Raw genomic sequence first — 14,268 nt, 5'->3', positions numbered from 1 at the left:
TGAAGTTCAATCCCTGGCACATCATATTGATCCCTGAGCACATAGCCAGGAGTAATCCCTGAGCACACCTGGGTGTGGCCGAAAGTCCAAAATATATGTGTGTATGCATATATGTACACATAACTGTAGATTCAGAGGGATGGCTTAATGCTGAGTGCTTACTTTGCATGCTGGAGTTCTAGATTTTACCTCTGACACTACTTGGTCCTTTAGCACTACCAGGTATAACCCTAACACAAGCTGGGAGTAGCTGTTGTGCACAGCTACATGTGGCCACAGAACAAAACAAAATAAAATAAGTGTTGGTATTTAGAAAGACAATATCTTTAAAATACTGATAAAAATATGTTGTGGTATAGGGTTTCATGTTAATTACATTTATTATAGGCTTACCCCTGTATTTTAATCTCCCATTAAGAATATCTTTCTTGAATATTGGTAGTCTTTCCTTTTGTAGAATCAATTTATTTCAAAATTCTTAACACAATGGTCTTGATTTTCAGCTACTTAATTTTACTGATACACCTTGCTACAAATACTGACTTTCTAATTAATGAATAAAGATTTTTATCTGAAGTTCATGGCAAATAAGTTAAAATTCATTTTTGGCACAAACAGACATAGAGGGAACTAGGGGGAAATATTGCCATTCAAAGATATCCTGTATACATCTTTAAAATTCCAAATTACCCTATTTTTCTTTATTGCCAAACATATGTTATTTGTCTGTCAGCTTCTTGACTCAAATCAACTTGCTGTTGTTGCTATTTTAATGGATATTCATGTTTCAGTTAACATATAGATTGCATGTTTCAATAGGCATGCCATCACTACAGAACTCAAAAATCAAACTTATAAATGGTAGAACTATTTCTTTAAAATGATATAGGGAGGCTCACACTCCTTATAATATCACATTTCAGGATTACATTACTGGAACATAATGTATTGTCAAAGCACTGCATCAAAATTATTTAATGAATTTCTGACTCCAACTAAATCCCTTTCCACTATTCCTTTCCATCTATTTAACAGAACATAAGAGAAATTTACTATCCATCCATGTCATTATTTTTCTATGTTTGAATATGTGAGTGCTTGAGGGAAGAAAAGGAAAACCTAAGTTTATACCTGGCATTTTAACTCTCACAGTAGCCAGAGCAATTCTGAGGAGAAACAAGGTGGGTTCAGGCCCTCATAAATAAACGCAACATCCATTCACATCAACTTCAAAGAAAAAACAAACAAACATGTTTTTCTAAGGATAGATCTCAGGCTATTTTTTTTTAAAGAGTCACCCAATTACTCTCTGACTTATAAAAAAATTTATAACACTCTCCTGAATTTTTAATTGCTTCAATTAGTGCTTAAAACTCAGTGTTTCTTTGTTAAATAGACTGAGAGTCATACAAGTATACCAACCTAGAGATGATCAGAAGTGAGGAAAGAGCAATAATTTTAAATATTCAATAGATAAATAAAATTGGCCATTGGACTGGAGCGACAGCACAGTGGGTAGGGCATTTGCCTTGCACGTGGCTGACCTGGGTTCGATTCCTCTGCCCCTCTCTGAGAGCCCGGCAAGCTACCGAGAGTAGCCCGTCCACACGGCAGAGGCTGGCAAGCTACCCGTGGTGTATTCTGTACGCCAAAAACAGTAACAAGTCTCACAATGGAGACGTTACTGGTGCCTGCTTGAGCAAATTGATGAACAACAGGACGACAGTGACAGTGACAGTGACATTTTTCCATCTAATGACTTTGTCCTAGATCTATATTCTAGTCAAGGTTTTATTTTGGTTCACTTTAAATAAGTTTTTCTACCAGAAATAATGCTCTTTAGCAGAATTTTAACACATGATATGTCATCTTGACCTCAAAATATCCCTAATTGGGTAGGTACAATTATCATTATGAAGCCATATGTAAAAAAAAGTTCTATGAATTAGGTATTTCATCAAAATAGCACACAGAACCTTGGGTAGGTTATGAGTACTGAAAGTTTCACTCCAGACATCCTTCTGGTCTGCTATGCAGTTTCCACATTTGCACAAACTGATTAGCTTTAGAAACAAAAACCCTCATCTCTAGCCGACAGAACTTTTAAAAATTATTCTTCATTTAATCCATAATTCTAATATTTTAAACCTGAAGAAAAACATTCTAGCAGCAGTTACCTCAGGCTGAGAAACAATTAATTACTCCCCAGTTTTTGAAGATATTTTTTTAGAAACAAAATATTAAATGCTGATTTTAATTTTTTAAAATTCTCTTTATTAAGTGAATACTAGTTTGGGAGCTATGACATAAATTAGGGTTTCTTAAACTTTTTCAACTCATAATGTCTTTTTGCTCATAGTTTTTTACATGATTTTTGGGCATAAAGGGTACACAAAATATATGTGCAAATCAAATACTGATACCAACTCATAAAGAAATTAAAAGGAACATTTTTAGATGATGCTACCCTGTAGGATAACATAGCCTCAGGTAGTTTAGGTTTATTGGGTTACTCCCATCACAGTGCTCCCATTCCTCTGTGTTTATTTGTAGCTTCTTTCTTAGTGTTCTGTTGACTTGTAAATATTGTTTTTCTCTTCTCCTTGAGTTCTTTGCATAGTTTATTCAGAGCAATGTCTTTTTTGTATGGACACAGGAAGACTTATCAAATGCTATGCTTTTGTAACCTGGGAGTCAGTTGACTCTAGGTGATAATTTCTTCCTGGGTATCTGTTTTCTCAACCTAAGCCTCAGCTGCCTTTACTTCCTAGCACCCCCAAGTGCAGGGTCCCAAGGAGGGACAGGATAGACCCAGGGCAAGCTGTGAGTTGTGTGCTACCCTGGCATCGAGATAGGCCTGGCCAAAGTGCCTAATGCTTAACTACAAGTTAAGAGCTTGGTCATGGACAAATGCTGTCATGATCCAAATGGTGATAACTAGATTTGGACCCTGCTAGGGTGAGGAATGATTAATCTGGCCTGAGTGCTGTAGTTGAGTCTGTGGCAAGATATTGCCAGGAGAGCAGCCTTGCAAGCCTCAATGTATCTCTTGCTATGTCCATACAAAAATAACTATTATTAAGATGTTAATGAGTGTTTGGAATAAGGAGAGGAGAAAAAACTCTTAAGAGGTATTTTGCCTACTGGCAGTCAGGAAGGACTTTGGAATGCTCCTAGGTTGTGTTCCCTTTGAACCTGATGGCCCTCAGGTCTTTCTTATGTTGATTTTGCTACCTGACAGTGTGTAACCTAGGGGCAAGGGCTAGAGAGGGAAAAAGGAGGAGAGATATGAGAGAGGTAGATCCAGAGAGAGGAAGGAGCTGGGAGTGCAAGTGCAGGAGATGAGAAAGATGGAAGATTGAATAAAAGGTAACTAATCAGCAACCAGTTTGGTCCTCGTTCTTCCTTTGCCTGTCCTTGGCCAATGGCCGTCCCGATACAGTCCATGCACAACGGTTCCAGAGCACCAAACTCAGGCGGTGTGACAGAGCCGCCCAGAGAGCCTGTGAGTGCACACGCCCCTCTGCGTGCCTTAGTTTTTTACACTACCCCATATGGGGTTACAACACAATTTAAGCAACTAGGATATAAAGGATGCTTTCTCTATTTATGACTTATTTCAGCTAGTCATGCTTTCGCTATAAACCATATTTTCAGCTACACACCATTTCTCTAAAATACAAACTTAAATGATTTTTCAAAAATAATGATTAGGAAATATATTTCTTAATATTAAAAATGATTTTTATTGAAGTAACAATGCATTATACACGATAATATTCATGTGTGCATTATTACAAATACATGTATGTTTAAATGGGACTTGATAGGAGAGGCTAATCACAATAATATTTTCTAATTTTCTCTTTCAAAAGCTCTTTAAGAGTCACTATATCATTTTGTTCATTTATATCATGATGTGTGAGTGATTAAATAAAATTAAATTTAAACATAGGAGTGAATTGGTTTTGAGGTGTCTTTAGAATTACAGTGTAGTTCTAGAGTTTGGATTTTATTTTATGTGTCTAAAATTCTGATTCTAGTTTTTAACCACAGACCTGACTCAACTGCAGCTCCTCTCTCAGAGTTACAGAATCCCATGTCCATTCATTCCTTTTCTCATCTGTTCTTTCATTCATTCACTCTTTCTTTATTAAGCAATTATTTTCAAATGTCTGTTATGAGCTGAGTATCTGAGCCCTCTCCAAATCCATATGCTGAAACACAATTCCCCTGTATGACAATATTTGAAGATACACATTTAAGGAGATAATTATTTGAATTATAAGAATGGGGCCCTGACTGAAAATAGACTATAAAATGAACATGATGCCTACTTAATACCTCTGTAGCAAACCACAACACCCAAAAAGAGAGATCGAGCAAATGGGAATGCCCTACCACAGGGTGGGGTGAAGGGGACAGGGTGGGGGTGGTGGAGGGATGGTGGGACCATTGGTGATGGAAAATGGGCATTGTTGGAGGGATGGGTACTTGATCATTTTATGACTGAAACGTAAGCATGAAAACCTGTAAGTCTGTAACTTTGTCTCACAATGATTGACTAATTAAAAAAAAAACAGAATCATGAACCAATCATGAACTATAAAAAAAAAAGATTGGGGCCCTGATCCAATGAAAAATAAAATTTATATCTTTTATTACTCGCATTTGTTCTCTTTCTTTCTCTCTCTCTTTTTGTTTTACCATCACTATCTCTACTTATTCACTATGCGCATGCACAGAAAAATGGCCCTGTGAAGACATGGTAAGAACACAGTATGAATAGCATCTTCATGAGAAGTTAAATGATCCAAAACCTTGATCTGAGACTTCTACCTCCATAATTCTGAGAAAACAAATACCTGCTACATAAGCCACCCACATTATGGTATTTTTCTAGCAACCTCACCTGATTAATGCAGTCCAGGCATTGCAGGTAAGTGCTTAGCATTAGAGAGCACCACAGGCATCAAATATAGAATACAATCAAAATATTACACTAAAAAATTACTACACAATCTCTCAAGGAACTTTCACTCAATTCAGGAAGCTAGATAAATTACAAGAGTTCTGTGCAATGCTAATTTATTTAGCAAATGGATTTACCTAGTGCTTTGGTGAACAAACTTTAAGTACTCACTAAATTGTGACTAGAAAGGTCAGGAATTCTTTCAAGGATAAAGGGAAACTGAAGAACAAGTAAGTACCACAGCCACTGCCATGTTGACTCAACCTTGGGAGGTACATAGTTGAATACCTGTCCTGCTGAAGTCCCAGCTGCTGCACCCACACCCCTTTGCTGCAGCCATGCAAGGGCTCAACTCCACAACTTCACAAATATTCTCTGCAGAGATGTCAAACTGCAACTTGGAAAGTACCCCAGTACCTAGGCTGAGAACTGGTATTTCTCAGAGTCGAGGTGGAGGGGGATGCAGGGGGCAGCTGCAGGGGGCAGCCTCCCATCTGCCTGTATTTCTGGAAATCCTGAAAGCCACGTCCAGCTCCCATAGCCACTAATAATTGGCTCACACCATACATCTTAAGTCTCTGGACTATGCAGTCTCATAGGGGCCCACAAGATACCTCCTAATTCCTCAATACCCAAATTCCAGTCTGAACATACAAATTAGATAGGAAAGTAGCATAGAAGCCAACTAAACTCAACAAACAAAACAACTCAAAAAACAAAATGAAAGTTTAATAAATTCTTAGACAAGGGCTTAACCACCCCATGATCAGATATAACAATTTTATATAAAAATTAATTTTTATACTTATTAATTTTAATATTGTAGCTTTGCTATAATCAATTTTAACTCTAGAATTCTACAACAGTTGTGACTTTATCCATATTAAAATAAATTTTAAATTATTTTAAAGAATAAATAGAAACTGAATGAAAAAAAGAAGAAAAGGCAGGAATAACATTAAGTTCAACAATGGAAGATTGTGTGATATGTAAAATATGAATTAGACATAGTTGGTGTGGAAGGGAGTTGCATCATAGATGACTCACTTTGGGCTCAAAAGAACTGAAGAAATGATAGTTCAAGTTGTAGGAAATGTACAAGAAGAAACTTTGGAAGAAGAAATGAGTATAGATAGTGATGGAGATAGCAATAATTTGTTCATTTATGATAGTCTGTGTTTTGTAGGGAAAGCATTTAGTGTAAAATCTGATGGAAAAAAACACACAACCTACACTCTATACAGTGCTATTTACAATAATCAAACTAAACAACCCAAGTATCTGATGATAGACATGGGAATAAAGAAGTTGTATATATATATATATATATACATATACATATATATATATACACACAATGTGATGCCACTTAACTATAAGAAAAGAACTAATTTTGTCTTTTGGTATAACATAGATGGAGCTAGATGGGGTCATGTTAAATGGATTAAGAGAAAAAGGGACACGTACTGATGATTTCACTCATATAAAGAAACAAAGGAAAGGAATGAACAGTAGCCAATATCCAGCTAGATAGAACCCTTGAGCCTGACTACACAACCGAGGTTACCAAGTAGAAGAGTGGAAGATGAGAACTTAAAGTAATACGATGATGGTGTGGAAAATCTTGGGAATTCTGGTGGTGATAAGGGTCTATAGTATCAGCTACAATTTTTAAAAAGCAACAATAGAATAAACCTTATGATTATTTTCATACCCTGTGTTTATGTATTTGTTTTTCTTGACCTAAGTATTGTTCTCTTTTAACTCATCATTTTTTAATGAATATCTATCAACTATAGAGTTCACATTAGCTTATCACAGTTACCTGTTTAGCCAAATAAAAAGGGGGAGAAAACTGCAGTTGAAGTAAACTATGCCATTAAAATCATTACTAAAAAGCCCACCTGCATAGGATGAGATCCCTCTGTGAAAGTGTTTTTGTTGCTCAAGGTAGGATTTTGTATTAACCAGTGTAAGAGTTTTAAAAGAAAAAAATATTAGTCAAGAATTCAATTGCTTCTCCAAGAATACTTTTTCAAAGTTTGTGAAAAACACAGACACAAAAATTCTTTCCCTGTTTTGTTCATAACATGTAGAGTAGATAAGCCCATTCTCAAAAGTGATGAAATCATTGAAATGGTGAAGAATAAGAGTCAAGGGGCCAAGGGGCCAGAGAGATAGTACAGCAGAAAGGTTGCTTAGACCTTGCACAGGGTATACTTGGATTCAATCCCCAAAACCACATATGGTTCCTCAAGTCCTGTCAGGAGTAAACTCTGAGTGCAGAAGCCCTGAGCACAGCCAGGTGAGATCCAAAACAAAAGAAGGAAGAGGAGGAAGAAGAAGGAGAACGAGGAGGAAGAAGACAAGAAAAGAAGATGAGGAGGAAGAAGGAGAACGAGGAGGAGGAAGAGGAGAAAAGAAGAAGAGGAGGAGGAAGAAGTAGGAGAACGAGGAGAAGGTTGAGGTAGAAAGGAGGAGGAGAATGGGAGGAGGAGGAGGAGGAGAGAAGGAGGATAAGGAGGAAAAGGAGGAGGAGAAAAGAAGAGGAGGAGGAGGAGGAGAGGAGGAGGAGAGGAAAAGGAGGAGGAAGGGAGTAGGAGGAAAGGAGGAGGATGGAAGGAGGAGGAGAGGAGGAGAAGAAGAGGAGAGGAGGAGGAGGAGAGAAGGAGGAGGAAGAGGAGAAAGAGGAAGAAAGAGAAAGAAAAGAGGAATAAAAGGAGGAGGAGGAGAGGAGGAGGAGGAGGAAGAGGAGTGAACTGAATATATGGAAGAAAAACAATGGGTGTTCCTTAGCTAGTAATGAACAATTTACACACATATCTTGAATTCCAAGGATTAAAACAACTTAATGTTAACATAAAGAAAACAACCATTTATATATATTTCTCCATTTATATATTGAAGACCCTACAAGAAGGAAAGCACCCATCATTTTAAAATTTCCTCTAAATGTAGTTTTCCTCAGATTTAAATGCTTAATTCATAGATAAACTGTTTGAAGAGACATAATCCTGCATTTACTAACCCTATAATTGCAAAGTGATTTCATTAACCTTTGGTTTATTCCAAGCCTTTTGGAAATCTCTCACAGTACTACACTTGTTGTTTAACTCTAGAGATTGTAATAAAAGTTTAATGAGTTACTTATTACTACCATGTTTATAGTCATTATTTTAAGGTGAACAATAATGACGTAAAGCTTGTACGCATTTGGTTTAAAACGCATTCAACTCACATATCACTTAATGCTACAGTGGTTTTTAAAAAATCTCTTATCAATATGCATGTCTAAAGGCAATGTAGCTAAACCACAATTCTACCAAAGCTGTGCCTAAGAATAAAACTAATGAAATTTCTCACTTGTAATAACATCAAATCCAAATCTTAACTTAAAAGTTAAGCATTTGAGAATTTGAACAAGAATTGTTAAGAAAATATACCAAGAAAAAACATGTAGTATATCTGATTTCTGTCTAACTAAAATATTCTAAAACCAAAGGTCAATCACATCTCCCAAACTACTTTCTTGACCATGTAGAAATTATAAAATGGATACTGAATGTATATGTAAGTATATATAATATGTGTGCATATATGCATATGTGCACATGTATACTCCACATATATAGCTGCACATATGCAAAATATTTACTCAGACACACTCAATATATATATATATATTAAAGATGTATAGAATTGTTAAACAGAAAGATAACAGATACCTGTATCTACTGAAATGAAATTTATTTGGATTTTATAATTAGACCATTTTTTTTTTCACTTTTCATTGTTAATTATTGACAGTGACTTGTTTTCATGTTGGGGTATTTAGCTGTCAGTTTTATGCATAAATTGCTAATCAAATAAATTTGAATATACTGAATCATCACAGAATTCAGAACTATGTGGAATCAAAAGATTATCACAAGAAAAGCAAAATGTATTAGAAGTTTACAAAGTAAATGAACACATAGAGCCAAAGTAAAAACAACTTGACTCATGGTCATAAAATGGAAAAAACAGATGTTTCATCCAATATTCCAAGCACCATCCCCCAAAGGAAAGGTAAAATGAACATGCATAATAATGACATTTCTTGTTTATGCCACACACCCTATAAATATTCCTATGCAGTGTTTACAAATATTAACTATAAGACACTATTTGTTTCGTTTTGTATGTTTTCAACTTGATAGTGTCCTTTGGTCATTTATTGAGTTTCCTACTATCATACTGTATTATTAAATAATGTTTTATTTTTATCAAGAAGAGAGGCCATACAGGTTTTTTTATTTGTAAAGATTATTGGAAGGTAATGTGAAACAAAATAGAATCCTTACTTATAGTCACTTAAATATCTTATTTATATATGAGTTTATATAAATATATAAATAATAAATTCTTACCTCCCATCCATAACTAGGATCTTTCAGGTGTGACTTCTGCTCTCCCACATAAGGCCCAAACTTTTCACCTATTTCAATCTTCCTTTTGGTCCATATCCCTAGGCCTGCTCCAGGCATATTTGACTCTCGGAGTTCAAACTCAGCAGGAATGGGGATGTCATCAGGGATGTAGATGGGCGCTTTATAAGGAGAGCCCTCCTTTGGAGTGAATGCCTCACTGGATGTAGCTGGAGAGCACGGCTCTTGAATATTGAGGGAGGGAGTGCTGGCTACTCCATCTGCATCTGGCATTTCTTCCAGGGTAATTTCAGAGTAGCTGCCATAAACACACTCATTACCTGTGAATAAACAAAAACTTCATAAATTCCAACTGATAGAAGAGAAACAAAATTTCACAACTCAGTAAACAGCTGCCATGTCATTCTTGGCTAACAAAAAATAGGAAAGTCTATTGTTAAAATATGTCCACAATAAATTCTCTATTATTCACAGATGAAGAGGGGGAGGAATTATTATCTCTGTTTTATCGGGGTGAATCTATAAATCAAATCAACTAATCTTCAACTGTCAATATTCTCATGGACTGGCTCAATACATCATCCAACGGATAAACAATGAGCAATTTAATTATTGGACTAAATAAAATAGTGCAAGTACACAATAAAATAATACAAGTACACAAATACTAAAAAAGTACACACATGTATGTAACCCCACAAAAACATGCCAAATTAGGAGCTAGTATTATTGTACACTGTGTGTAAAATTGTATTATGCATTGGTATCTTGGAATGAAATGTAAGAAAAGCCATCAAAGATTCCAAAGCCTGCCATGTGCAGCAAGGCTTAAATTTGTATGACAGAATTATTTATTGGAATATTAATTTATGTTTGTTTTTCTTTATTTTTCCTTTCCATTTCAAACACATCACCAGGTCCTTGGCATTTCCTTGCCTCAATAACTTAACACAGAGCAAAAATTAAAATTACTCGGAGCTAGCAATTCCTCTAGACGTTTGTAAAAGATAAATTTATTCTAGAAATTAGATAGGTTTTCCAGAGGGGGAAACAGAGAAGAGGGGTGCTTGGCTCCTTCAAAAAGAAGGAATTTCCTGCAAACTGAAATAGTAGAGGGCAGAGAGCCTCTTAATGGGTCAATGCCCTTCATTACAAGAACTTTGAGGGACTAACAGAATAACGAACCAGGACTGGACACTTAGTAATGGCTCTGAGAACTCCTCAAAGCTGAGTAGCCCCTGACACCTGAACTACATGGAATGTACCATAGCAGCCCTTCGTGTTACACAGCCTGGGAAGGAATAATGAGATAATGAGCCTCATTTTCCCAGAAGTTCACAGAAATTTTTGTTGTGTTAAAAGCATATAAACATGTTTGTTACTCTATGATTATGATTAGGTCATCATTTATTTGTTTGATTTGTTGACTTTAGGGTGAGAACTACAATGGGTTAAAATTATAAGGAGACAGATTTCAGTTACAACCACCCAATTGTAAAATGGGCTGCCTCAAGTTCCCATCCTAGGGATTCTAACACAGCCTACACAGGTACAAGGAAATGTGAAGCAATTTTAGCCTCAGTTTTATGATAGCCTCAGATATTATGCAAAATATAAATCCTTAAATTATCAATTTCCCAAGATATTTAATTCAGAGAACAGAAAGCATTGTTTTAAGTCCCAATTCCTTTTCTTACTCATTATGGAAATTTATTTTTTATAAACTCATTAACAATTGTTCATCAAATACTGGCTCCTAAAATTTTTCTGATGTACATACAGTGATAATATACTCAAAATTTTGTTCTAATTAGGCACTTGGTTATTGATTCAACAATAAAATAATATCACATAAACCAAGTACAGAATTAAACTCTAAAACACAACCTTAAATCTATGGCATATTTAGTCTCAACATCGAGCTCATTACAACTTAAGTTCAGCATTTTCAAAACTTTGCACACTACACTAACACTCCCCTGTAAAGTCTCCTGCTACTTGCCTCAGTTCCATTAAGAATAATTACCCCTAATTGACCATATTTTAAAACTTTAAAATAGCATTTCCTTTATCTTATTCAATGATTAAAGGTATTAATTCTTTTTTGCAATAACTGTATCTTTATTCCTTTCTTTCAATACATATTTCCATTTTATTTTAATCCCTTTATCACTACAGTCCTCTCACTTCTTTCCAATATTCCTCGGCATTAAACTTGGATTTATCTTCCTGGTACATTATTTTCCCTGTACAATAATCTCCAATAACTCCCAGTATCTTAGATTTTTAAAAGATTCTCTCTTTCTTGGTGCTGGGGGGAGAATAGAGAGGATAAGGCACTTGCCTTACACATAGCCAATCCCAGTTTCATCCATAGCACCACATTATGGTCCTGAAAGCTCTTCCAGGATTGATTCCTTAGTACAGAGCCAGGAGTGAGCCCTAAGCACAAACAGGTGTCCCCCGAAAAAAAAAAAAAAAACAAAGAAAAAAAATACATTCCCTTTCTTACTCTCAACATTCCTCTAGAGAGTCCCAGGCTAGAAGGAGCGTGTCCTATTTTCTGAGCACTGAACAGTTCCCCAGTACTTCTTTCTTCTTGGTTATCCTATGTTCCTCTGTCCATCCAGCTTCTAGCCATCCTTCCAAGTCAAACTGGAACTTGTCTCCTCACAATTCTATTTAACATAGGTCTCTCTCTGCCTTGAATTGCTGTAAAATTACCCCCTCAGTCTGATGATCAAATGATACCATGAATTCCTATTTTGAGTTTAATATGAAAGACTGCTATAACGCCATTTCGGAAATATGTCAAAACACACTTCTTTGGAATCTACAAGTCACCTACATAATGGTATTTAGTAAATACTTTCTAAATAAACAACTAAACTAACATAATTTAATTCAATTATTAAATTAAACAATATTTTAATTAAATATAGGAGAAACACAACAGATTACAAACACTTCTCCCAACATTATAGCAAAAGAAATTATTTTAATAATTTATGTCCCAGTGAAAAATTATTAAAGGAAGATGCTCAAGGTCAAAATGTCCCTGATCTATCTAAATTTTATCCTTTGGGGAAATTTTGCACTTCAACCAGAATAAAAATTTCATTAACACTCTTGATACAACCATACTTTTTAAACCCAATAGAATTGTTACATTATACTACCGCAAAGTTAAAAGTTACTTAACAGCTTCCTAAAGGAATTTATCTCTTTGTGAAGATTTTGTTCTTTCCAAAAAGTAAAAGCTATAAATTGTAAGATACCATATAAGCTGCAGACTTGTCCCTTTAAGCAGCAGGAAACAAAAACCATCCAAATGGATAGAATTATTTCTTCCAGTAATTATGCATTAAAGGTCACTATGATTTCTTCTATTTCCTCAAAGGGTTACATCATTCATATTGCAGTTCCATCAAAGTGATCTCAATGGTTAAAAAAAGAAAAGGATCAAGAAGGATCGAGAAAAACCCATCTGGGCCCTCCCATAACACTGCTGACCCCATAACCTTTGAGTTACCCACAAACTCTCCCCATGCATAATTTAAAGGACTGCATTTGGATTTCGATTCCTGTGGAGACAAAATATACATGTGTGCCCAGACTGCTGCGCAGAAGATTTTGGATTGAAAGCCTGAGTGCAATTCTGCTTACAATAGCAAAAAATTCCAATTAAACCTAAAGAATAACTTATATAGGTCAAGCAAATCCAGGAAAAAGACTAACGAAACTATTCACCGACATTCAGGTATTAAATGTATATGTAAGCCCAGGCAATTTATTTTCAAGCCACTGTTAATCTAGTATCATCTGAATTAAGTATAAAAATGTTTTTGGTGACACAAAGAAAACCCTGAAAATACAAAACTGCTGAGTTTTACATACCAAAACACGTAACACTATTTCAATGTAATATGGCATTATGAAATTTTCAACAGGAGCAGTTTATCATTCTGCACTGGACATTTGCATAAACCAAAATAAACCGGTGCCTCCAGGCTTATTACTAAAGAACTATCAAAAAAATTACTAAGACATTTCATCTTACTAGCAAAAGACCTAAACTATCATATCTCCATTAAATATCTATTATTGGAGGGAAATTGGTAGATTCTTTTCTTAGCTGTAACTACATTTAATTAAAACACTGCTTAGATATCATACTGACAGATTGTTTGCATTTACAAGAGGTATCAGGTAAGACATACTATATTCATCAGTGATCCCATAAAGATAAATAATATCAGCAACTTCCACTGAGCTACCACCTGCTACTGGATTTGCTACTCCTTCCCTTAGGATTGTCATTAACTGAGCGAGGACAGAGCTATGCTTATTGTGTGATTTGATGTGAATGATTGGGGAAATACTCTTAGAACAAAAAGCTTCTTTAACTTTTATCATAAGTGTTATACATTTCTCCTTGGAGACCAAGCTAGAATCACAATTTCTTTCGATGATTCTGAATGAACTCACATTGGTTAACTCTTAATTAACTCTTGAGCTGTGTCTTATCCTGAAAACATAATAGCGTGTTATGTTTTCAGCTAAGTATGTGCAAATATGCAGATACTTAGTGCAAGTATGAATAAAAAATAACGTCCAGTGCTACATCTCTATTTATCTCTTCTCATTTTTATGCTCAAATTTCAGTGAGAAAATCATGATAAGAATTATTTTCCATTTTAGGCATATATATCGCCCAAACACCTGTGTTGCTGCTTTTTACCAAGTGGATTCTGATGCAGAAGGATGCTAAGCAGCTCCTCCAGCGTCAGCGAGGACCAGATACTGATGTCCAAATCCATTTCTGCCTTGAACTCTGTGGAAACTTTCTTCCAAAAGGTAGGTTTCCTT

At 35.5% G+C, this 14,268-nt stretch overlaps 1 protein-coding gene across 5 annotated transcripts in view; it reads right to left on the bottom strand.

Annotated features, from left to right (window-relative positions):
- The window catches only part of MECOM (MDS1 and EVI1 complex locus), a 646,375-nt gene that overhangs the window by 311,540 nt on the left and 320,567 nt on the right, over nucleotides 1–14,268 (bottom strand). For all 5 annotated transcript variants that reach the window (XM_055129514.1, XM_055129516.1, XM_055129515.1 and 2 more), the window contains exon 2: nucleotides 9,382–9,719. In XM_055129514.1, coding sequence (XP_054985489.1) covers nucleotides 9,382–9,719 — 338 coding nt within the window. The remainder of the gene's footprint in view (nucleotides 1–9,381; nucleotides 9,720–14,268) is intronic.

The sequence above is a fragment of the Sorex araneus genome, chromosome 2 (genome assembly GCF_027595985.1).
Source record: "Sorex araneus isolate mSorAra2 chromosome 2, mSorAra2.pri, whole genome shotgun sequence".
In the NCBI taxonomy this organism is placed as follows: domain Eukaryota; kingdom Metazoa; phylum Chordata; class Mammalia; order Eulipotyphla; family Soricidae; genus Sorex; species Sorex araneus.
This window is presented reverse-complemented; position numbering and strand designations above follow the sequence as displayed.